General features: G+C 36.1%; 2 protein-coding genes and 1 non-coding gene across 5 annotated transcripts; 2 read left to right on the forward strand and 1 right to left on the reverse strand.

The window, feature by feature from the left end:
• Positions 1-993: 993 nt before the first annotated feature.
• klf3 (Kruppel-like factor 3 (basic)) lies at positions 994-14,046 on the forward strand. Its single transcript, XM_052565962.1, has 7 exons — positions 994-1,203; positions 6,869-6,908; positions 7,985-8,353; positions 9,444-9,567; positions 9,747-9,888; positions 12,403-12,551; positions 13,271-14,046. The coding sequence occupies exons 2-7, from the start codon at positions 6,879-6,881 to the stop codon at positions 13,450-13,452; spliced, it is 996 nt and encodes a 331-aa protein (XP_052421922.1). The 5' UTR covers positions 994-1,203; positions 6,869-6,878; the 3' UTR covers positions 13,453-14,046.
• Positions 14,047-16,108: 2,062 nt separating this feature from the next.
• On the reverse strand, positions 16,109-16,180 carry trnap-ugg (transfer RNA proline (anticodon UGG)). The gene has a single exon. It is a non-coding gene; the product is annotated as a tRNA-Pro (tRNA).
• A 303-nt stretch (positions 16,181-16,483) lies between these two features.
• On the forward strand, positions 16,484-24,207 carry fam114a1 (family with sequence similarity 114 member A1). 3 transcript variants are annotated; one of them, XM_052566162.1, is made up of 13 exons: positions 16,484-16,607; positions 17,542-17,832; positions 17,932-18,022; positions 19,227-19,408; positions 19,565-19,699; positions 19,857-20,009; positions 20,749-20,914; positions 21,291-21,376; positions 21,482-21,691; positions 22,201-22,340; positions 22,422-22,494; positions 23,463-23,513; positions 23,668-24,207. In XM_052566162.1, exons 2-13 carry the CDS (start codon positions 17,548-17,550, stop codon positions 23,791-23,793), a joined length of 1,698 nt encoding a protein of 565 aa, XP_052422122.1. In that variant the 5' UTR covers positions 16,484-16,607; positions 17,542-17,547; the 3' UTR covers positions 23,794-24,207. The 3 variants fall into 3 exon arrangements, with proteins under 3 accessions (XP_052422122.1, XP_052422050.1, XP_052422197.1); XM_052566090.1 differs by having other exon boundaries at positions 16,510-16,668; XM_052566237.1 differs by having other exon boundaries at positions 16,510-16,668; positions 20,749-20,875.
• Positions 24,208-24,778: the final 571 nt, after the last annotated feature.

The raw sequence follows: 24,778 nt of genomic DNA on the forward strand, positions 1-24,778 counted from the left end.
AGTTGTGCAGTATTGGTTTTGCGGGTTTGCGCAAATCGAGAGATGTGGGTGGGTGAGAGAGTGAGAGTGTTGGGGGCGGGTGTAGTTCTAGTAAAGGTCTGGTAAATCTGAATGGTTTGATTTATTATTCCGGGTAAATAGACACTGCATGCATTTGCGTGCACTGGCATCATCAGGTATGCGATATGTTATTGTTACTGATGACTTGGCATAACGCCAGTGTACATTAACTTCAGCAACCAGTCTATACATACACATCTTTGCGTGACTGACAGGTTCGGTGCATAATCTTAATGTGTTAATATAATTATTATGTGTTATTATAGTGTCATATATATATATATATATATATATATATATATATATATATATATATATATATATATATATATACAACAACAACAATACAGCAAGAATAAAAGTTACGCCTACTTTCTCTGCGTGAACATTCGGATGGTGTTATGCAAATCTTCCCACACAGTGACATAGACATGTGGACGTGTTTAAACGAGAAGTTTTAGGGGGGCGTGCACAAGTCTTAACTTTTATAAAGAATACTCTTTGGGTTTGAGACTTTAGTCTTTTACTACTTTTTCAGACCTTTTTTATGCACCAAGAACTTGTAACACTCCAAAAAGAAAGGAAAATTTGAAATTGCATCATATGACCCATTTAAATAAAAATGTATAATTTGTAAACGATGTAAGTAATTTGTCTTCACCCATTGTTAAAGAACCAGGCGACCTTTATCCATACTTGTTAGATCTTTGAAACTGTGAGGCGTGTCTTGTCAGGAAGGGAAAGAAGGAGAGATAGAGAGAGACAAACAGAGAAGGAAGGAAAGGGTGGAGAGGGAGAGGCAGGCAGGCACAAACACACCCAGCCCTTTCTCTTCTCTTCTCTTCTGCCCCTCCTGTCTCCGGTTGCGCGTATCTGGAGCCAAGAGCGCGCCCCACCCTCACCTCCCGCGAGCGCGTGCCCGCCCGCCCGGCCCTAATCATGTGATAGACGCTCAATTCACTCAGGACACTTTAAACACTTGGACAAGCTGTTGTTTCGTAACTCTCGGTGAAGTTTTTTTTTCGGCGTCAGCCTAAAGTGTGTCATCTGGATGTGTTTCATGCCATTGTGATCCGGGTTGTTGCTGTCGTCTGCGGTCCTTCATAACAGCGCACTTTTAACTTGAGGAATATTTACTGACAAGTAAGTTGCTATATTCATTAAACACCATAGTCTGACTTCAAACAGTCAAAATCAAACCGTCCTGCTATAGATATAAACAATTTAGTCCATCTTTAATTTGTTTATTTCAATAAAATAATATTTGATATTCAATTAAACAAAACAAAATACACACGTATGAATCGTGTAGCCTATATAGAATATTTTTTTTTTAATCTTTTGTCCGTTTTAGAATGTTTTATTTTACACAGTGTAGTGTAGTGTAGTGCAGTAACTAGTTCTACAGTAGTTTTGACAGACATGGACCAGTGTCAAATAAGGATGTTTGAGATGATGACAACGAGAAATTTTTTAACAATCTAGTTTAAAACATGTGCCAAGTTTTCAGAAGTGTCATCTATGTATTTAATGTTTAAACGGAAAAAAAAGTTAAACAATTTTGTAGGATTTTCTTTTTTTTATATACAAACATGAATTTAATGGATCTAAAGTGTCTAAAAGTTTTGTAAAAACATTTTTTATACGTGATTGTACAAACATTTAATGTCCTTGACATGCAATCAAGGGCATCTAAAGGAGTCATTTCTATATTATACAAAAAAAAATATTTTTTTACAGTCAATGTATACACAAAATCTAAATTATTTGAATTAAGAAACATGTTTATCAAATGAGAGATGAATTCAAGTAATTTACCTGCATGAATTGCATTTTTATTTTATTTTTGAACAACTTAAAAACATTGACGATCTGTCATCGCCATGTATTTTTTCTTATTATTGTGAGTTGTATTAATAATTCTCTTTTTGCACTTACCTTTTTTATTGTTGTACTGATACTGTGTTCTTAGCTGGACTTAAACTTGAATCTTGTTCTGTATCAGCATGAATAATTGTCATGATTTACAGTCTCTCAGTCATATGATCAGTCCTAGAGCTTATATGCAAATATAATTTTCAGGTTAATTATACGCACTGAACATGCGTGCAGGATCATGTTGGCTCCGTTGCATTTTATAACTTAACATTTAATTTGTCACATTGCTGAGTTTGGACCTGTAACTCTTTATAAGAAGTTTAAATGTTAACAAAAACAGTATTGCATTAAAATACTTGACAGGTCTTCAGTTAATCTATATTAAAAGCAGTTAGAAATGTCATGTCACCATGATTCATATATTTTATTTACTGAGTGGGCATGAACTACTGATCTTTTAATCATTAGGCTACTTGGATTATTCACTGAAATTATTCAAATAAAATTTTGCCAAGATAGTGCATACATAGTTTTTGTTGAATAACAAACAAAATTCTAACTTTTAAAATCAAAAATATTATTTAATATGGCTCCAAGCCCAATTATGTAGGCTTCTGCAGTAATTGGTTTGGTGTGTAATCAGCTTGACCTGCATTTATTATGAAAAATCCAAATTTGAACATCCTGCCCCTACATTTTGCACTGTATGAAGATTATTTGTAGAGTACATATATGCGCATGGTGGACAAAGCATTATTGGTGTACAACTCAAATACAATAAAACTAATAGTCAAAGTCCCAGGGTCAGTAAAGCTGTTGTATTCTGAGCTTTGTTTCAAGGCTGAGGTTTGCGTCAGACATTCCATCTGGAACATGGAGCCTCTTTTCCTGTTTTCAGCATTTGAGGGGAGGCTAACTGAGGGGAGTGAACACACACACACACACACACACACACATACACACACACATACACTCACACACACATGCCTAGACCCTCCACCCACTTACACGACTCTATCCTTGGATCAATACTCTGATGTTATCACAATACACACACAAACAGTCCACTACAACCAAAAGAGGATCATTTTCAGAGCCGCATACCATTGTTAAAATGCTCAGCCTCTCTCTCGCTCTCCGTCTGCCTTTCTTTTTTTCTTTAGTTTGAGGAAAGGCCAGAAGGGAATCTATGGCCCCCATGTAGCAGAGCTTCTCTATGTGTTGGTCTCACTATGGAAACAATAACAGACACATTGCGGCCCTCTTGCCAAATTTGGTCTTCAGTCTAAATCTTTCAGTCAGATAGAAGCCTATCTGTAAAGTTGTTCACATTGCGATCATCCCGTTTATCACCTGATCAAACTCAGATCTCACGCATCTCTCAGACACCTGGCACCTGGCTGAAAACCTTTTATCTGAGAGCGACGGCGGTTATTGATGGGTTGGATGCACAGAACCGGAGCCATTTAGTTTGGTTTTGGACTTTACATGGGTTTGCTATTAGATTCTGTACTTTGTTATTTTGGTCTTTGCATTTTCTTCATGTCAGGAAGCCAGACCATTTCTCTCCACTAGGAAACTGCATTAGAGCGTAACACTGGCATTCTGTGGTTTTGAGTATGTGTGTGTGTGTGTGTGTGTGTGTGTATGTCTTAATAGATTTAGCTACTTCACTGGTCTGCAGTGTTGATTGACGAGTATGTGTAATTTATAAGGTATCACACATAGTGGATTTGGCAGAAAGAGTTTTTCGACGAGTCTCAACACCGGTTGAACACACACCACAGCATTCAAGAAAAATATTAAACTGAGCCTAACTTTGTTAACATACAGTATAAAGATGTTAATGTGTGATTCAAAAGATCTTTTAAAACATTAGATTTTTCAGCTGATTTATAGGGCCCTCATCATTACCATTACATCTTAACATTGAAGTGATGATCAGATATGGATACCCTAAAATAGAGGGTTGAAAGAGATTGTGTTATCAACACACAAAGACTATAATTACACTAAAATTAAGCATTTAAACATCTTAATTTAATTGCTTGCAGAAAACGATGATTATTGGTGTTTTATGTGTTATGAAGTTAGTCAGCACTCCAATCTCTCCGTACTAACCGCCTCTGGTGGAGTGTGTACTAAACTCTCTTTATTTTATGAGACTGTAAAGTTTAATTGAAGGTCTTGTGTGTTTATTTGTGTGTGTATGTGAGTGTGTGCTTGTCGTTGTTAACGGTAAAAGGCTTCATGATTAATATAACAGGTTCACTTGAACTTTGCCAAGCCCGGAGGACAGTTTTGAACACCTCTATCATCTAGCTAGCTAGCTATGTATGTATCAAAACAGTGTTTATTTTTCCTTAGCGAAGTCTGTCCGAGTGCAACAGACATGATGGCGATATAAAAAAAAAATCTGTCTCTTATTTGGAAAAGGACTGTTTGTTTGACTAAGATTTCCCAAGAGGGAGCTTAGCAGAGCTTGATGCTTCTGCAGACAAGTTAAGGAGAAAACCTGTGCTAGTGCAAATCTTCCTAACCCCAAACTTTTCAATTGTAGTGCACATAGAGGCCTTACAACCCCGTACATCCCGTATTTTCATCAAAATAATTAAGAGAGTTCAGCACGTGCAGTTTTCTAAATGTGAGGTTGATTCAACCAATAATAAAAGTCTGTCATTATTTACTCGCTCTCGTGTCATTCCAATCCCATGTAACTTTCATTTTCTTTCTCCATGGAACACAGAATAAGATTCATCCATCCATTTTTCTAAACACTTTTATTTTTGCTGGGATAAATGAGGTGTCCTACAAAGTTGCACATGTAGACCTGCGATCACAGTATTCACTCTCATTGTATGAATAAGAACTCCTAAACTTTTCCTTTTGTTTTTAATTGAAGAAAGAAAGTCATACAGGCTTGACATGATAATGGTTAAATGATGGTAGAACTTTAAGTGCTGGCTGAACTATTCATTTAAAATTCTACGGAGAAGAAAACAGAGTCTAGTTCCTCTTAGTGAAGGATTCAAACTGAGGTGTTTAATTCATATGTTGTGACTTGTCTTGTGTTTTGATGAGTGTCTTTATCTGTATGGAATTCTATACTGTTGGTTTCAGGTTGGGATGAGTATGTCTGTGTTTGTGTGTACGCTTCAATACATTGTTTTGTTAACCCACACCTGACCCTGGGGCCAAAGGGAGTGTTTCGCAAGTGTGTGTATGTGTGTGTGTGTGTGTGTGATCGGCATTGTCTCTTGCGATAGTAGTGCTGTTTATATATGTGTGTCTGAGGACTGAGGAGTGTTCAGTTTGCTGGGAGTGGATCTGGACTCAGTGGACCTAGTATGGATTGTTCTGTGTGTGTGTGTGTGTGTGTGTTAAAAGCACCACCCTGGGTTAATGATTGTAAAAAGAGACTTTACATTCACCCCTCTCTCTCTCTCTTTCTTTCTCTCTTTCTTCCTCTCTCTCTCAGACTTTGGACTGTAAATGCACTCACACATCATGAAGTCCCACATCTCGTTCCTGAATGAAACAAGTCTTGGATCATTTTTACTTTAACTGTTGGATATAGAAATTGATCAGCACCTATATCACCTGTATAGTCTGTAGTACCTGCATCTTTGTGTCAGGCTTTGTGCGCTCACACAAAACACACAGATAGAGTAAAGCACAAAACATATTTGACTCTTTTGTGTTCGCAATACAACATGACAATATCTAAGATATCTGATGAGCTGGTAGCGCTGTAGACCTTTCATATTTAGCATTTAGCTTCCTTTGTGGATTGTAGACTTGTTAGGTGTGTTATTTTTCTACTTTTGACCCAGTGTGCTTTTACAAAGTAAACTCTCTTATAATACACTTTTCAAACTATCACTAGTTAATTTAATCTGTCTGCCAATAATATCAAACAATACTGCAATCACATTTTTCTGATATAAACATTTCCATCACATACGATGTATTGTGTTTAATAGCATTCTGTGGTTGAAATGAGATTTTTTATTTTTTGTATAAAATAGTTGTCTTTGCTAAAATTCATTTCCTAGATTTATTTTGCTTTGTTATACTCTCATATTTCTTTTCAAGCATGCTTTGTTGAATACATAAACTTTGGATTATGGTGGAAATTTCTTTTTAAATCCAGGGGACAGTAAAAGTTGTGTGAAATTATTTATTTTATTTTGACTCGTTTGTAAAATCGATGAACTTGCATTCAACTCTTTGATCAGGATATCGTATTTAAAATCAATTCATTTATGTTATTTGGTCAAATTAAAATTGTATTTATTTATAAACAGTACCTTTCAAATGTTCAATACTTTTGTTCAGCAAAGACACATTAAACTAATCAAAAGTGACATTAAGACATTTATGATCTAATAAAAATGTAACATATATTATAAAGGACAAAACTTTTCTAAATATTATTGTTTTGACTGTGTTTTTAAGAGATTTCTTTCAAAAAAAAAAAAAAAAAAACTTCCAAAGAAGTTTTCATCTAACTGCCATTTAACACAAAGGAGGAAAGTTATCAGTTAGTAAAAAAAAACATCCTGGACAAAAAGTGCCGGCAAGTTAAAGAAACACCCTAAGATGTGGTAAGATCAATGAATCATTATCTACAGATGAAATGCTAGTATTTAGTAGCAGTAGTAGGATGTGGCCTCTCTGTTCCCAAGACATGTGGGTCAGGTGGAAAAACTCCTTAGTGTTGCAATCTTATGTACAACCACACACTAACAGCGTTCATAGCCCTGGGCTTTCTGACTTCCCCTGTACTTTAAGTGGTTAGTGTTTCATGCTTCTCTGCTTCTGTGTGCTTGGAATGAAGAATGACTTCCTGATGACTCTGGACATGTCTCTAATAAGAGATTTTTGGTCTCTATCTGATATACGACTGTTTGTTCTCTGTATTTTCCAGAATTCCAGCCATGATAAGTGGCCCAATAAAGCCAGATATGGTGAGTACGGGTTTAAGGGTAAATATTCTCAAATAAAGTTAGAAATGGTTGGTATGATGGTAGAAATAATTCCTGAAAGGTTTTGTAGACACCCCTTCTACATGGTAAAAATGTTTTTTTTTTTTTTTAAGTTTCAAAGTTTATGAGAACATACTTTCAGTTTTTCTGCTTAAAAAGTTTAATTCAAGGTGTTCTTTGTAATTATTTGTGAAATATATAAACAATTTTTGAGTGAATGTTTTTTTTTTTTTTTTTTTTTTACAGCACCTTTTTTTGTCTAGTGTATATACCTTAGTCAGAGTAGCGCCATATTTAATTTTTGACAGGAATGAAAATGAGGGTTGTACTGTCGTTTAACCGATTGTTCATCTGAAAAAAAAAAAAAGGAAATCCCCCCCAAAAATAGAACCTTTGTACAGTGCATGCCATTGTAAACACTCATTTTCATTTGCTGTAAATGACACCTAACCTGATTAAAATCTATTAGCAAGAAGAAATGGTTTGGGGCTAATCTGAACTGGTCCTCCACCTTCCTGATGCTTTTCTAGTTCTTTGTATCCGGTTTATGTGATTTTAAAGAAAACAATGCTTTTCTTTCCGTTTCCAATAACAAACCTGCCTTACCAACGTACACACGATGTGCTGCCTGGCACTTGGCCATCTGAACACCCTGGTGTGCTTGTTCTTGTGCAGTATCCATGTACAGGCTTTGAATTCTCAGTAATAGCACAAGACTCATTGATAGAGACTAATAAGAATATATCATTAAAATCTTAACAAATGTATCTCTAAAACTCATCTCCTACTTGCCCTTTTTTCTTTCTTCCTCTGGTTACAGATGGACATGCATTCCTTTCTTATTAGGTTAGGAGTTTATATGGGGTGGGAAGTTGAATTTGGCTCATACTCAGTCATTCAAAGTTAGTCTTATTTGTTGGTTTATACTCCCCAGACTCGACTGCTGCTCAGCGCAGCTGCTTTATATGAGTGCTTGTGTAATTATGTTCATGTGAATGTGTAATTATGCTAGCGAGTTCAGCATGTTCAATGTCTCTTTCTCTCTCTTTCTCTCTCAGTCATTTTACTCGACTTACCTGATTAAACATACACCTGAGGCATTTGGAGTCGTATGGTCACCTTCCATGGTCCCTACTTCCACAGCTCCACTATACCCTCACCTATATAGCCCCCATCACACACACCCTCAGTCCCAGGATGTCCATCAGTCCCAGACTGAACCTGTCGACTTGACCATCAAAAGATCCTCCGTTTCATCTCCTTCCTCGTCTGTGGCATCATCATCATCACCCAGAGCCACTCCCCCATCCCCTTTTGATTACCCCAGTCCAGTGTCACATCCCCGCCCTGGCTCCGGCTCCGGTTTTGTAACAGGAAGCCCTCAGAGAAGGCAGCTGACCCCACCACTGGCCCTTCCCATTCCTCCGGTAAGAATAGTGACGATGGCTTGGTAGGGCTGTGTTAAAAAGCACTGTGGTGATTCCGTGATACTGAATGATTACTGTATTCCTCTGCAATGGTATCAACATGGTAATCTAATTTACATGTGCAAAAAAGAAAAAGAAAAAAACCACATGGTCTATATCTACAGTAGTTAACATTTGAAGTAGATCAAAACCTTTCATCAAAGTTGTCCTAAAACCTAAAACAAAAATGCATTCTTGTCTTTGGACAACTTTGATAAACTATTTTGATCCACTTCAAATGTTGACTGCTGTATACTTTTCTAATTTTATTAGCTCTGTCAAATATGTCCGTATGATTTGACAATTTCAAAAATACATAAAAAATGCAATTTATACGTGTAAAGATTAGAGAATACATTGTCTTTTTATACGAATATTTTTTTTACAAATTTAAAATAGATTATTATTATTATTATTTTTTTTTTTAATAGAAAACAATCTTTTTAACAAAACATATTAAAATGTTGTATTAATAGTTTAATTATAATGCTTGTTAATATTTTTTTGTCCACCAAAAAATGGTTTTGTTACGTGACTAACATGGATGAAAATACTATTCGGGGTCACAAGATTTTTAACGTTTTTGAAACAAGTCACTTATGCTCACCGAGGCTGCAAATATTTAATCAAAAATACAGCAAAATAGTAATATTGTGAAATATTATTACAATTTAAAATATTTTTTCTATTTCAATATATTTTTTAATTTAGTTTATTCCTGTAATGGCCAAGCAGCATTTTCAGTCTTCGGTGTCACATGATCCTTTTAATATCATTCTTACATGCTGATTTGGTGCTCGTGAAAATTTTCTTATTATTATCATGTTAGAAAACAGTTATGCTGCAATAGTTCAAAATAGTATTTATTTGAAATAGAAAATGTATGAAAAATCATTACTGTTACTTTTGATAAATTTAATGCATACTTGCATAATAAAAAACTTAAATATTGAGCCTGAACATTTGAACAAAAGTGTATATTGTAGAAAGAACCTCTGTGATGACTAACAGACATTTCTTTTGTCATAATCCATCTGTGCTTGTTTTTCAGGTTTTAACACCTATTGTACCAGTACTTCCTATGCCGTTTTCTGTGATCTACCCTCCTGCCCTACACCTGTCTTCCTCCATCATGATATCACCCGTCACACCTGAGGATCCTAACCACAAACAGTGTAAGTGGGATGACATGCTCCATCACACACACCCATATTCACTTTTAAAGTAAGCAAGACATTTCCAAAACCATGCTCTCACTCTCTTCTCATGAGTTGTAGTGGGTGACAGTTGTAGTAATATAGCATTACATACTTTTATTTGGCTGACTGATTTGTCTCCCGTTTCTTGTCTTCAGTTCCTATAATGAAGTTAGAGAATCCTTCAGACAACCAAGAGCTCCTCAAGCCAATCAAATCCGATCCCTACCCTGAACACCCCCAGGATTCCCACAACCAGGAATTAACCTCACCCGTCAGGACTGTCCCACCGAATAATGAGTGAGTACTGAGTCCTCAAAAACACACATACGCTCATTATTATTATTTATTTTGTATGATCACGGATAATACTCTCATGACATGCATTTCTGTCATGCCAACTCTTCAGCATGATAATATACCTGCCAATGTTATTGAGTTGGGTCTTGGTGGAATAGATCTGCTAAGCACTGCTGCTGTTTCAGAGCAAATATTTGATATAAAGATTTGCTACTGCCAAGACATCCACAGATGTGCTGCTGTGAGCATGTGAGAAATACTGCTGCGTCACATATAATACATATGAAATAACCCTGCGGCAGATCTATACAGGTGGAGCTGGGGAAGGTGGAGGGTTTGTGAAGCACTACTTAATGTTGAGCAGCAAGCTCATTGGCTATTGATGTGAAAAGAAACCAATCATGTGAATAATAATGGGATTATGTCAGATAGCCCTGCACAATCTACAGCCCCCTTCCTCAAATCTTGCCCTGGAGGTCCAGTGCACTGTTTAGCTCCAACCCTATTCATATATATATATATATATATATATATATATATATATATATATATATATTAGGGATGCACGATATTGGATTTTGGCCGATATTCGATATGCCGATATTTTCTAAATAATTTTGGCCGATGCCGATACCGATATCGATATATATACTGATATATTTACAAATATATACTGATATATTTAAACTTTAATTTTACTGAAGAGAAATCCATGTATCTCTTCTGTACTGATTCTACCATAAATGTATTATTTTACAAATGTAGACAGACATTCACATCTGAAAAACAGGTCAATTATTTCACTTGGAGAATATCGGTTTGGCTCATCGGCAGAAATATTCATATCGGCCGATACCGATAATGGTCATTTTAAGCTTTTATCGGCCGATACCGATGTTGTGCCGATATTATCGTGCATCCCTAATATATATATGTATATATATATATATAAAATCTTGTGGTTAAATTAAATAAGTTTGTGTATTTCTAAGCGATTGTGAATGTCTTTTGTGACACAGGTCACAGCTTGTCACTTTAAGGAGTTTTGTTGCATGTTTTTACACATTTACAGCGGTTCATCCCCAGTCAACACTGTACATCTGCTTGTTAAAACAGCCTACTGGATTCTATACAGAAACCTGTAATTAGACACAGAAACAAACAAATGGTACACATACATGTACTCTCTCTCTCTCTCTCTCTCTCTCTCTCTCGCTCTCTCTCTTTATATATGTCTGTCTGTCTATTATGGATCTCATTTATAGTACATTTGGCCTACAGTTCTCTTTCATCCATGTGTGTATGTATGTGTGGTGTAATGCATATATTTCTGTATCTGATGTTTCTTGCTGTGGGTCTGATAAAAATCCCCTAGTATGCGTTTCAGAGACAGTGTGTCTCCCCGTATTCTTCAAACCCTCATGGGGTCATGCTTGAGCACATATAAGTGCATACTAGACGTTAAGGGATTCTTATTTGTACGTGGTTCACAGTGGATGTATGTGTGGGATGTCTTCCAGTGGGTCTGGTGTCATCAGTTACGGACATACTGTGTGACAGAAAAAAAAAGTGGTGAAATACAGAGAAAGAAGCGATGAGGCAGGGAGGAGGAAGGTAGAATGTTAATTTTATATTGGATGCGGTGCCAGAAAACAGCTTCTTTTTGTAATAAATGTCAGAACGTGACATTGTAATCTAAGATTGAAAATATGTACAGGGAGGGTAAAGTGTATGGAGAGGTTTAATGGAGAGAGATAAGGATGTATTTAATTACAGGGTGTATTTAGGCAGGGACTTACAGTAAGAGCTGTTCCAAGTAAATGATACCAGTTTTTTTAACTGGTTTATTGTCTTTAAGTTGGAAACCGTGAGTCGGTTCACTTAGAAAAGTAACAGCCTTTCCTCAAAGCCGCACAATTTAATGCATTATTCATGTGTGTAGCTCAAACGGCATGGAACAAGTTACCCACATTAGTTCCTTGTGGTTAAGGCCTACATGTGAGCAGTAATAAGGGTAACCCATTTGCTTAATGCCTTCCCAAGCTCTACTTTGTCTGCCTGTGAACAACCCCCCCCCCCCCACCCCCAAACACTTTAGCATGCTCTGTACACGGTAGACCAATTACAAAAGACTAGGCCATCTAACCAATCAGAGCAGTGTTAACTCACGGAAAGGAGGGGTTTAGAGAGACTTATTCTTAGAACTTCTTCAGACTTATCATTGAATCAACTGAGGTGAATTTGAAAACTTTGTGTTTTTTGATCTTGCATGCATGTAAACCTGTTGTAGGAGACTCCCAAAACAATATTAGGAACTTATAATAGGGGCACTATGGACAAGTTCTAAGGTCATTAATCCACTTGTATGTAACTTAACACAAAGGACTGGCTTTTGCTTTGAGGTGGACTGTATGTTATGGATCTGACCCCTGGTGGTTAAAGCAAGAGGTGCACTTCAAACTGAGTGGTTGTGGAGACCACAAATACATTTATCTCTCTTTTTGTCATTAACAGGGAAAACACACACTCTGTGATTGTACGTCGAAAGGTAGAGTCTCCAGATCCACTGAAGAAGCGTCGAATTCATCGCTGTGACTTCAACGGCTGCAATAAAGTCTATACCAAAAGCTCCCACCTGAAAGCTCACAGACGCACACATACAGGTACAGTACATAGGCTATATGTGCAAAGACTTTGTTCATCCATGCACAATTAATGTGACGCTCATTTTATTTTATTTTTTCCTGGATGTAAGTTCAAAAATATAATACAAATTCAATTCACACAAAAACGGCATAAAGTACACTTCTGCATTGTATGGGTCTTGATCTTTTTGTTGAGATTTTTTTAAGTCATTTATGCTCACCAAAGCTGCATTTATTTGATCTAAAACAGTATGTTGTTAATTATTATTATAATTAAAAAAAAGGTTTTATATTTGAATCTATTTTCAAACTGAATTTATTCCTGTGAGTCAAAGCAGTATTTTCAGCATCATTACTCCAGTTTTCAGTGTCACATGATCCTTCAGAAATCATTCTAATATGCTGATTTCCTGCTCAAGAAAAGGTTTTATTATCATAGTTTAAAACCCTGATATGCTAACATTCAAAAGTTTTGGGGAGATTTATGTATGTATGTATTTAAGAAAGAAATGAATGATTTTGTTCAGCAAGGAGTAAAGGCATTTATGATGTTACCAACGATTTTCCAACGTTTTAATTAATCACTTGATTCATGCATTTTTTTAAATCATCAAATAGTTTTTAATCATCTTAGAGATTGTTATTGATATACGGATGAAAATGCTCATTTACTATTCATACAGATAAATAAAGACTCTTCTAAATGTTCCTTCCCTACTCTTTGTGTGTCTGTTTAGGAGAGAAGCCTTACAAGTGCATGTGGGAAGGCTGTACGTGGAAGTTCGCCCGCTCTGATGAACTGACCCGTCACTTTCGGAAGCACACGGGTGTAAAGCCTTTCCAGTGCCCTGACTGTGATCGAACCTTCTCCCGCTCCGATCACCTCGCCCTGCACAAGAAACGCCACCAGCTGATGTGAACTCAATACTGCAACATGTGAACGGAGCAGAAACTGCACCTTTGATTAAACCTTTGCTCAACAGGAGTGTCATCTTCAGTGATGTTAAGGGCCGTTTTGTGTTTCCCGTCCCCTTTTCTGTTCAGGAAACAGAGTTAATGGATAATATGATGGCTAGCTCGTACTTCTTGAAAATTATTATTATCCAAGTGGATTTTGTCACCATTTCTATGGATTTGGACAAATGTTAATAGTGCTGTGGAAAGACCCTTATATAGACAAAATTCAGAACAATAGGCACCTTTATGTCTTTCCTTGATACCAAGCACTCTCTCTCTCTCTCTCTCCCTTGTCTCTATATTCATGTCTCTCTACCATTCTGTTTTACCCCTCTGCTGGTCAGAGGGTTCATTGTGCCAGTCACAGCACTACACAAACAAGCAAAATACATTTACAGTATATCAGTAGCTAGTCAAATACATATACAATCACACACACACCTCGGACAGTTTCACACTTTAAATGTTGTTTTAAGATGCAACTCGGGTCAAACCTGCACAATGTGAATTTTTCTCTTGTTTTATATTATTCAGAATAAACGAATGTGTATACACAGGTCCTGTATATGTATTCAGCATGTGTGTTTCATGTTTCAGTGTAAGGACCAAGGCTGATTGTCTTACACCTTCATATGTTTCCTGAGATCGTTTGATTGGCTCAGTCAGTCGTTAAGGCCCGTTCACATTAAGAATGATAACTACACCAACCCACGATAACATTCTGTTTATTATAAGCACGCGCTGCAGTTTTGTCATCAGCCACTTTAAATGCTCATACGCTTTTAAACAGAAAGGATTGTGTTTGGCTGTCAATGCTTTTATCATTCATAAGCTGGAAGAAATCATGAAAACAGTTCCAAAGATATGTAAAGTGTCCTTATCTGTGTAATTGTGGACTCTAGTTATAGAGTTGTAAATTATATTGTTATAGTTATCATCATTGGCGTGAATGGGCCTTTATACTGTGACTCTAAAGAGTTGAGTTTTGACAAGACGTTTTTGGTTCCAAAAGTAGCTACCGAGCACCTGACCTATAATGTACTTGGTGAAACAGTGGCATGTTTTATTAATTGCAATCATGAATTAATAGTGTAGTTTATTACTGTACAGTAAGTACTATGTACTGTGTAAGTTCTTGCAACTTTGCACATGCACAATTTGAGATTTAGTTATGAAATTATAATCATGATTTTACCCTACATACATGTTCAAAATACAAGTAGAAAGAAAGTGTGAAAGTTCAAAATGATGCTAAAAGGCAGGTCGAAAAATTGAACGCTTGGTCGTCCAACACATAGATGTTAGTTGCAAGGACTTATAGCAAGCTTTATTTTGCTTAATCTCACCATTATTCATATTTGAATAATTTCTGTAATCATGAATATCCATATAATCCCAAATATTTTGTTGTGTCTTGTTGTATTTTATCAAATCCAGTGTCAGAGGCTCAAAAGGGTAAACTGTTATTTCACTGAGGGATGTTTAGGTGGAGAAATGTGAACCATTCAATAAGGGGCATTATTTAATTCGAGTGTGTTCATCTAGGTTATGGGTAACATTGTCTTACGGTTAACACTTTGTTTGTGAGATATTTGTTAAACGTGTGAGATATATGCAGGGACGAGTCGAGTGTACTCTTGTTTTTCTGTTTGTTGGTTTTGCAAATCTTTTTGACACAAACCGATGTTAAGGGCAATGTGTAAATGGAAAAAGTGCACTTTAAAAATTGATTTGAAATGGCAAATATCTGTAAATGGGGGTCCATGAATCGCTTTGAGCTTTGTGCTGTACAGTATCTCAGTTTTTCTCTTTTTCTATTTTTATTTTTTTATGTAGTTTAACAGTTTGTAACAGACCGGTTCCTGTTTTTTTCTTCTTAACTGAAGGACAATTTTGAAGGAGGAAAAGAACAAGGGGAGCTTCCATGAGAAAGGAAAGAAGTTGAGATGAGTCAAAGAAAGAATTACAGAGAAAAAGGAGGAAGCGTATGTTTCTTGGTCTAATGTATAAACCTACACATAACAGAAATTAACTAATCGGATAGGATAATGGATATATATTTTATGTGACTGAATGGGCAATTTATAGAAAGCATGATTATGATACATTCTTAATCCAAAACTTTTTGTAAAGATGTGAATCTTCTGTCTTTTCTAAATGACTTATATTTTTTGCAGTTCAAAGGGAATATTATGCTGTCATCATATCAAACTGTGAATTATATGCATATTGTTCAGACAATTTTTGTATTATATAGATTTCAATATGTATCATTCAATAAACTTTTTATGGTGAATATTTTGTTTAAATGTGTTGTCATTGGGTTTTCATTTTACCAAATTGCTCGACAAATTCAGATTCTGTGCGACCAGCAGCAAACAATCTTTGACTAGTCTTACAGGTTAGTCATCTGTGTTTATTTGTTTTTTTTCTATGAGGTCATAACTGTGTTTAAGTTGTTTACATAAAAACGTAGACTGGTCTAATCTGAATCCAAAAGCTAAGACTTACTTTTGAACAACTGCTCAGAATAGTTTTGAAGACACAGACTCAATAGCTAGATAGTAAATAGTAAATATCAATTTCTGACCCGTTGCATTAGGCTACATCAAAAGCCAGGGCTCGTCCGGGATTTGAACCCGGGACCTCTCGCACCCAAAGCGAGAATCATACCCCTAGACCAACGAGCCACCTGTAAACGTTCGATGTGTGTATCAAGTGACAAACGTTTAAGGTGGAATGTGATATTCTTTTTATCATCATTTCATTAATATGATTAATTTTATTATTTATTGCAGCGTTAGGAATTTTTTTTTTGTCTCATTTTGCAATAGATCAGTTATTTCATTACTTCCAGTTTTCCCACTTACAAAAACAACTCTGAAACGCAAAGCCACCTTAATAGCACCTCACTGTTTTTAGCACAATTATAGTTGGGTGTAGCATTTAGCTGCAATTTAACGCGAGGTGTGATTGGAATTTGTGCACTTATTTATTTTCCCGTGTGCCAAAAGTTCAAGTGACGTCACCGTCCACAGCCGCACGCGACCCTGCTGCCGACGTGGCGCGAGCTCGAGCGGAAGGGTTGCGCGAGCGCGACTGTCATCAGCAGAATTGGTGAGAAAGGACCAAGGACGAGCCCATGAATAAACTGTATTTCAGAAGCAAGAAATAACACGTATGTTAGGTTTGCATGTGTTTATTTTATATTTTAGCGTTATGCCTCTTTATATAGCGTACTTGCATTTGTCGCGTTTGTTGTTATTATTTTGCCTGTCGTTTTTTTAAAGTTAAATTTGTTTTTATTGTTGCTTTTCAAGTGCACGCAGAGTGTATATATAATATAATTATTCAAATAAATAAGTTCCAATAAAAAATGACATAAATAACTGTGAAACGAATAAACGATTTGTAATCAAACATTGGCGTTTGATCTCAATTAGAAAAAATACAGTCTTTAAAATCATAAAACTATTGTATAGAAACTGTAACGTGTAACTTGACGTTTAGAATCTGCTTTATTTACAGCGTATTCATTCATTTACAGAACGTGTATTTACAAACTGGAGTTTAAAGTGGCTTGTACGTGTATAAAACAACCAGTAGATGGCGCTGCAATCCGCATAAACAAAGGCACTTGACAGTGCTGCACCATTCAGAGACAGCTCTGCTGCTTGATGTGTCTGTGCTTTTCTGTTCACACACGTACATATACAATTGGTGTCACTGTATTCATATTATATTCAAGGTATATTAACACCCAGTATGTTCTGCATGCACGTCAACTTATATCTGCATTTTTGAGAAACGAGTCTCAGCGCAACATATTTTAAAATGTGACTTAATATTTCAGAAGAGCAACATCATTTTTCTATTCACTGTGCTTGTGGTGTGTTTTGCTAATCGTTAAATTCCAGTTGTAATTTGCAAACCTTAGTCAGAGCTCAGCTGTCTCTGTGTTTCGTCACCAGTTAATTAGTTGTCAGTCACAACCTGTCATGGCCAGCTGCTTCACTTTGTTTGTTTATCTCTCTTTTTTTTTTTTTAACAGAGAACCATGTCGCAAGACGAGACCTTGGAAGACCTCGCTACAAAATCTCCCCCTTCCCTCCAGACAACTGTCTCTGATGAAACTGCAGCAAATACAGATGAGATCCCAGCGATATCACAACTCTCACGAGACACATCGAGCCCTGGCTCAACCAGTGATGCTGTGGAAGAGCACGGTACAACTAAAAGAGTTGAAATGATGCATGTACATCCATCAGAAGAAAAACCTGAGGGACAGGTGACTGAATGTGTGGATCCAGATGTTACACAGGAAGAAGTGCAGGGAACAGAGGTACATTTAATAGGATTGATCTATGTTTGTGTCATGTTACAAAATCCATAAATCCATCTTTTGTGTGTATTTTTCGGCTGTGTGGATGCATGTTATCAGTGCGTGGATGAGGATGAGTCTAAATCTAAAGGCTGGAGTAGTTGGGGTTCTTGGGGAAAGTCACTTCTGACCAATGCTACGTCCACTGTGGGTAAGTCACCATATGAGGCTGCCGTAGTAAACCATACAGTAGATGCTTCCACAGTTAACTGTTTAATAACATCGTCACAGAGAGTATTTGAGCATTTGGGTTGTTGATCTAGCACAGATCAGATTCTGTTGCATGCATGCAAACAACAAAAATACATATGAGATTTAATGTTTTGCTATCCAATTCGTGGCAACTAAAAGGTTTTTCTAAATTCAGAATAAAAACGCAATACTGTTCAAAAGTTTAAGGTCGATGCAATTTTTTAAATCATTTGAACACAGTAAAAACAATTATGAAATAATGAAAAAAAAAAAAAAAAAAAAAAAAAAATATATATATATATATATATATATATATATATATATATATATATATATATATATATATATATATATATATATATATATATATAAGGGTTTTCTATTTGAATATATTAAAAAAAAGTAACTTATTCCTGTGATGGCAAAAAAGAATCACTCCAGTCTTTTGTTCAGAAATAATTCTAATATGCTGATTTGATGCTCATTATTATGAATATTGAAATTAGCTGTGCTGCTTAATATATTTGTGGAAGTCTTGATGCTTTTTTTTTTTAAAGAATATTTTATATATAGAAAGTTTAGCATTTATTTTGGAAAACAAACAAACTCTTAACTGTTATTTTTTATCAATTTAATGCGTCTTTGCAGAATAAAAATCAATAATTAAAACTTACTTACCCCAAACCTTTTAACTTTTTTATTTTTAATTTTTTTTAATTTTGCAATGATCTCAAATGATCTGTTTTATCATTCATGTCATCGGTGGGACCAAGGTAAAGTGATTTAAGGTGCATTACTGTATGCACATTTTCCTTTTTCTTATTTTATATAAAATAAGAAAGGTTTCTGGTTATTGACAGCACATAAGTTGTATTACTTCAATTTACAGCATACAGAGCAATTACTTACAAAAAATATCATATTAGATGGGATTCATAAAAAAAAAACAAGTTAGATATTTAATACGAAATGGTTAACTTCTAAATGCAGAAAGTCTATTGTCAGCTCAGTGTGTCTTAGTAGATGTTATTGTCACAGTTGTGTGAATATAATCTATCTGGACGATAAATCAGATTCAGTCAGTATCTGTTCTGTGTGTTAGGCTATACAGGGTAAATGCAACCCTAAAGCTGAATGTTTTTCCATCCTTTGGTTGTCCCTAGGTCAAGGGTTAAGCTCTGTAAAAGAGAAAGCAGGTGTGGCATTACGGATCCGGCAGAGCTCATCATGTGAGGAGGCAGAAGAGGTCCACGAGCATTCTGGGACAGAGACGACAGAAGACGTTCATTCAGAGCAGGTGCACAGAGGAGTCCTGTCAACCATCAGCAGCGCTGTTCAGAACACTGTGAGTCTGCACATGTGTGGAACACAAGGATTTACCACGTCACTGAAATGTAGCCATTACTTCAAATCTGAAGATGTTTCTGAGATATTAATGAGTCTCGGCTGAGACAGAACAATTGTCACGTTCATACAAATGTTTTCTCCTTTCCCTTTTCAGGGAAAGTCAGTAATAACAGGAGGCCTTGATGCTTTGGAGTTCATTGGAAAGAAGACCATGAATGTCTTGGCAGAGAGTGACCCAGGTTTTAAAAAGACCAAAATACTGATGCAGAGAACTGTCTCTCTGTCTCAGGTTAGATGGTCAACAAATGCTCAATTAACATTTCTCCCCACGATTATTGGGTGCCTTCAACCATCTTACCTTAGACACGGTGGTTTTGTTGGAAAATCCTGCCGTGTTTTCAGTGTATGCTTGTGTGTCACTTAGCTGCTGCTGTGTGTGTCTGCAGATGTTAAAAGAAGCAAAGGAGAAGGAGAGAGAGAGACTGAGCAGTCAGATGGTCACAGAACCAACCGCCCACTACGGGATCTTGTTTGATGATTACCAAGGCTTGTCTCATCTTGAGGCACTGGAGATACTTTCCAATGAGAGTGAAGGAAGGGTTAGTAACACACACCTGTAATACCTGTTACTAATTTAAAAACAAGCTCAAATATTAATGTCAACAGAAATACATTTCCTTCCAAGACTATGTCCTACATAATATGATATTTTTTTCATAGTTGTTTTTTTTTCCGTATTGCAAAATAAACCAATGAAACTTTATTTTGCACTAATTGTAAAACTGTACAGTTTAACCACTTTTACACAGCTACTTATCAAATACATAAGTAAATGGACATGAAATATGAATATGAATTTAAATGATTGTACAGTATTACTCATGAAGAAAGAGACGGCTGAGTGGTACTTTTGACATAAACTAGCATTCACAAACAAGCCTTAGTTTGGTCAGGTATTTTTTTAGAGATTATAACATGTTTTTTTTTCAGCAAAGATGGGTTAAATTCATCATAAGTCACAGCAAAGATCAATTTGTTTTCTGCATTGATGGTAGTAATCAGAAATGTTTCTCGAGCAGCAAATCAGCACATTAGAATGATTTCTGAAGGATCATGTGACACTGAAGCCTGGAGCAATGATGCTGAAAATCCAGCTTTGCCATCCCAGGAATAAATAACCTTGTAAAATATATAAAAATAGTAAACAAACTGTAATAATAAAGTGCAATAATATTTTACAATATTACTGTTCTACTGGATTTGTGATCAAATAAATGCAGCGTATCTAATAAGTTAGACTCCTTTCCTCTTTTCATCCTGTTTCTCTCCTCACTTCAGGTGCAGGAATACTTGTCCTCTTTGGAGGAGGAAGATTTGGAAGTTCTGAAGAAGGAGCTGCTTGCAATTAAAGAGATCTTCATCACTCCTGAGGAGGAGGAAGCTGATGCTGCCTCAGGGGAAAGCAGTGATCTTTATTCACTAATTCAGTGTTCCAGTCCACTCTGTGAGGCTTCAAATGGCAAAACATAATAAGACAAATCCAGATCATCTCAGTCAAACCCGGACAACAATCAAGATCCTGTGCTTGATAAATCTATATTACAATTTGTGCATTAATGTAGATGGTCACATTCGCAATTTTAATTTTAAGATGCAATCACAGATTTTGATTAGTTTTATAATCTACGTAACTATGAAATGATTTTGTAGGCTATAATTCTGATTGAAATCACCAAGTATCTGAAAACCCAATATTAGCAAATCTCAATGAACTAACATTGATTTGATACGACAGGCGACAATGTCAGAGCACTATAAATATTTCAGTCCTCCTCCGTTCTGCCCTCGGGGATTAAACTTACGTGATCCGTGTGTTTCAGCGGCTGATGGAGAGGAGTTTGTCAGAGTTCTTACTGAGCTACTCTTTGAGCTTCATGTGGCTGCAACTCCAGACAAACTGAACAAAGTACAGCCACACATACACACACTGCATATCCACATGCAACACAAATGTGGACCTGATCTCTCCAGCACACAAACACAAACACTAATCACACCCTGTGTCTTGCAGGCCCGTATAAAAGCTCATGATTGGGTGCGAGAAGTGGAGCAATCCCGCCACCGTATCAAGAATGTAACGGAGGAATTAATAGAAGAGAGCTCCACTGCTGGCCCTGAACCAGAAAAGGAGGAACAGAAAGACAAAGAAAAGATAGAGAAGGGAGAAGAAGGAGAGAATGAGGAAAGTAATGCAAAGGATGGAAACTCAGACGCTGTTGAGGTGCGTTATCAAGTCTGAACGGTGTGCTGCTCAAGAGACATTTCTTATTACTATCAATTTTGAAAACGTTTCGCTGCTTAATAATTGGAAACTGTGATGCATTTGTTTCTTTGATGAATATAGCATTTATGAATAGCATTTATTTGATGTATAAATGTCTTTACTGATCAGTTTAATTTGATCCTTGCTGGATAAAATTATTAATTTCTTTCTTCTTAAAAAAATACAATTTGCAATAATAACATTATTTTTATATGTTTCTGAAAGAAGTCTCTTATGTGCATTTATTTGAGTAAAACAGTAATATTGTGAAATAATATGAATGCCTAACATAACTGCTGTCTATTTTAATTCATTTAAAAATGTAACATTTCTATTCTTGTGATAGAAATGTTGAATTTTTAGCAGCCATTACTTCAGGCTTCAGTGTCACGTGATCGTTCAGAAATCATTCTAATAATCTGTGTATCATTATGTAGTTAACTGTGTATGTGTGTGTGTGTGTGTAGAAGGTGTATATGTCATCAGTGGGCAGTCTTGCTGAGGTGACCGCTCGTAGTATAGAACAGCTACACAAAGTGGCCGAGCTGATTTTACACGCACAAGAGCTGGAGAGGCCAGCCTGTCAACAGGCCAGTATACTGGTCAGGTGAGTTCCTCAGACATTTCCGTAAGATGTTATTTGACAAGTCATTTTGTTAGCTGTTTCGTGACGGTTGTGTGTGCTCAGGTTAACCAGTGCCATGTGTAAGGAAGTCAAATGCCTGGCCCGAAAGTTCACGGACACATTAATGGCTGTAGGGGTGAGTCTAACTGACCTGAGCTCAGTTCATTCTGAAAACATTATCCATGACATAACTGACCCTTTTTAATTTCTTAATGGATGTTCCTAGTTTTATTGTGAACGATTCATCAGTTGATGTTCTTGCCAAGAAAACAATCATTTGTCTTTAACAAAATGCGATAACTAATAGCTCAGCCTCTGAAATAACTTTCATTATTTAGATGAAACCACCAAGCCTTTTCATTTTTTTTGACTCTCCAACCACCTGCCATACAGAGACATTTCATGAACCAATGATGTCTACTCTGGCATAACACATAAAAAATGTAAACGAACAAACAAAACCGATGTCAAAACAAAATTAAGTCAGAACATAAGAGAAATGCTCTTTGCCAAAATGACATATAAATATATATGCTTTATTAGGCATTATATAATGTCGCAAATGAAGGTAATCTGACTGCTGCAAACTGTAGTAAAAGATCTTGCATGATTCACTCACTCTCCTCTGAAAAGGAAACTCCTAAAAATGCATATGCAGAAAGGTGAACCACAAATATAACTGTCCACACCTTTTTTTTGTGCTAATTTTCCACTTTGGCAACTAGCTGAAATTAATAAAAAAAATAAAAATAAAAAAGACAAAAGCAAAATTACTAAAACGAAAATAAAAAAGTATAGGGGTATAGTATGTACTAATATGGTATATTTTTTATATAGTATATGAATAATGATAAAATAACACTGGGTTGCAACAACTCCAAACTTAACCCCAGTTAGTTTACTCCATGGAATTGCCAAGCCCCCCCCCACCCCAAAGAAAATGTGATAAATAAAATGTGTGAACTGTTGCTTTTGGTAATATATATGTATATATACTGAAATTAAATGGGTTTTGCTGAAATGTATTAATGATGTAATTTTTTGTTCTGAAGTTTAGATTTAACATCTATTTGTTTTTTTATTCTCTATTTTTTGTCCCTATAGAGTCAGAGAAAAGCAGAAGTAACTCTTCTAGTGGATAGAGTGATGCTAGAGGTAAAACTGATTGTGATGATTATTATTATTTTTTTCATAATGCACATCTAACAAATGAGGAGACTGCATTAGGGGCCTTGATGTTGATGATTACAATGACTGTAGTTAAGATAATGATGATCATTCATCACTACACCGTGTCTTGTTTCCCTAGGGTTGTAATAGCATTACATACGTTCACAATGCATTCCAGCTGCTGTTGCCTGTACTTCAGGTCTCACACATCCAGACCTTCAGAACGACGCTCAAGCCAGCCCCAGAACTAGCATCCACAGAATAGTGCCCTCATTCTGTTTGTGTGTTTCTGTCTGTATTTGTCTGTATTTATGTTTTGTGTTTGTGTATGTTGCTTCAGTATGAGAGCTTACATCAAAAAAGTGCAATTCTAGTCTATATATAGACTCTTACACTGAGATAATTGGGAAAATAAGATACTGAAACTCCTAACTTATTTAGGAAGCTGCTTGTCTATCATACTTCTTGATACTATGTCCATTCAAAGTTACTTTACAAAAAATGAAGATGATTAATCTTGTGTTGTACTGTCTGAGAAGATTGGAGGTCCACCTGCATCTGCCATTCACCTAATAATAGCAATCACTCATACACCATTACCAGTTTTTGTTTTGAATAAAACGATCCAAGAACATAATCTGTAATTTCAATAACAGGAAACTAAAGACTGATATTCTCAGTACTGTGTGGTTTTTATTCAGCGTCTCTTGTGGAAACATTCAGTTCTCACTGTTTGTGGTTTCAGATATTTTTATAAAATTTTATAAAAAGGGAAAGTGCTTAAAAATGTATGCTGAACTTGCTTTGTTTTTGCTTTGTTAAATACCGTATTTTTCGGAATATAAGTCGCATCAGTCCAAAAATACGTCATGGCGAGGAAAAAAAACATATTTAGTCGCACTGGACTATAAGTCGCATTTATTTAGAACCAAGCACCAAGAGAAATCATTACCGTCTACAGCCACGAGAGGGCGCTCTATGCTGCTCTGTGGTATACTACAGGAGCACTGAGCAGCATAGCTGTAGATGGTAATCTCTTCATGTCAAATTAATTTTGATAAGTTGCACCTGACTATAAGTCACAGGACCAGCCAAACTATGAAAAAAAGTGCTACTTATAGTCTGGAAAATACGGTATATTGCTTGGTCACTCTGGTTATATCAAAACGGTGGGCACTGAGAGCGTACGTGTGTAAGGCGGACCACAGAGCAGAAATTAACAGGGGTATGGGACCCAAATGGTCCAACAA

This window comes from Carassius gibelio, chromosome A1, assembly GCF_023724105.1.
Source record: "Carassius gibelio isolate Cgi1373 ecotype wild population from Czech Republic chromosome A1, carGib1.2-hapl.c, whole genome shotgun sequence".
In the NCBI taxonomy this organism is placed as follows: domain Eukaryota; kingdom Metazoa; phylum Chordata; class Actinopteri; order Cypriniformes; family Cyprinidae; genus Carassius; species Carassius gibelio.

Coding starts and splice junctions, on each gene's coding strand:
- klf3 (XM_052565962.1), top strand. CDS start 6,879: ATGATAAGTGGCCCAATAAAGCCAGATATG. Junction 8,354..9,443: donor TGGCCCTTCCCATTCCTCCG/GTAAGAATAGTG, acceptor CTTGTTTTTCAG/GTTTTAACACCTATTGTACC. Junction 12,552..13,270: donor TCACAGACGCACACATACAG/GTACAGTACATA, acceptor GTGTCTGTTTAG/GAGAGAAGCCTTACAAGTGC.
- fam114a1 (XM_052566162.1), top strand. CDS start 17,548: ATGTCGCAAGACGAGACCTTGGAAGACCTCGCTACAAAATCTCCCCCT. Junction 21,692..22,200: donor GAAACTCAGACGCTGTTGAG/GTGCGTTATCAA, acceptor GTGTGTGTGTAG/AAGGTGTATATGTCATCAGT. Junction 23,514..23,667: donor TGGATAGAGTGATGCTAGAG/GTAAAACTGATT, acceptor TTGTTTCCCTAG/GGTTGTAATAGCATTACATA.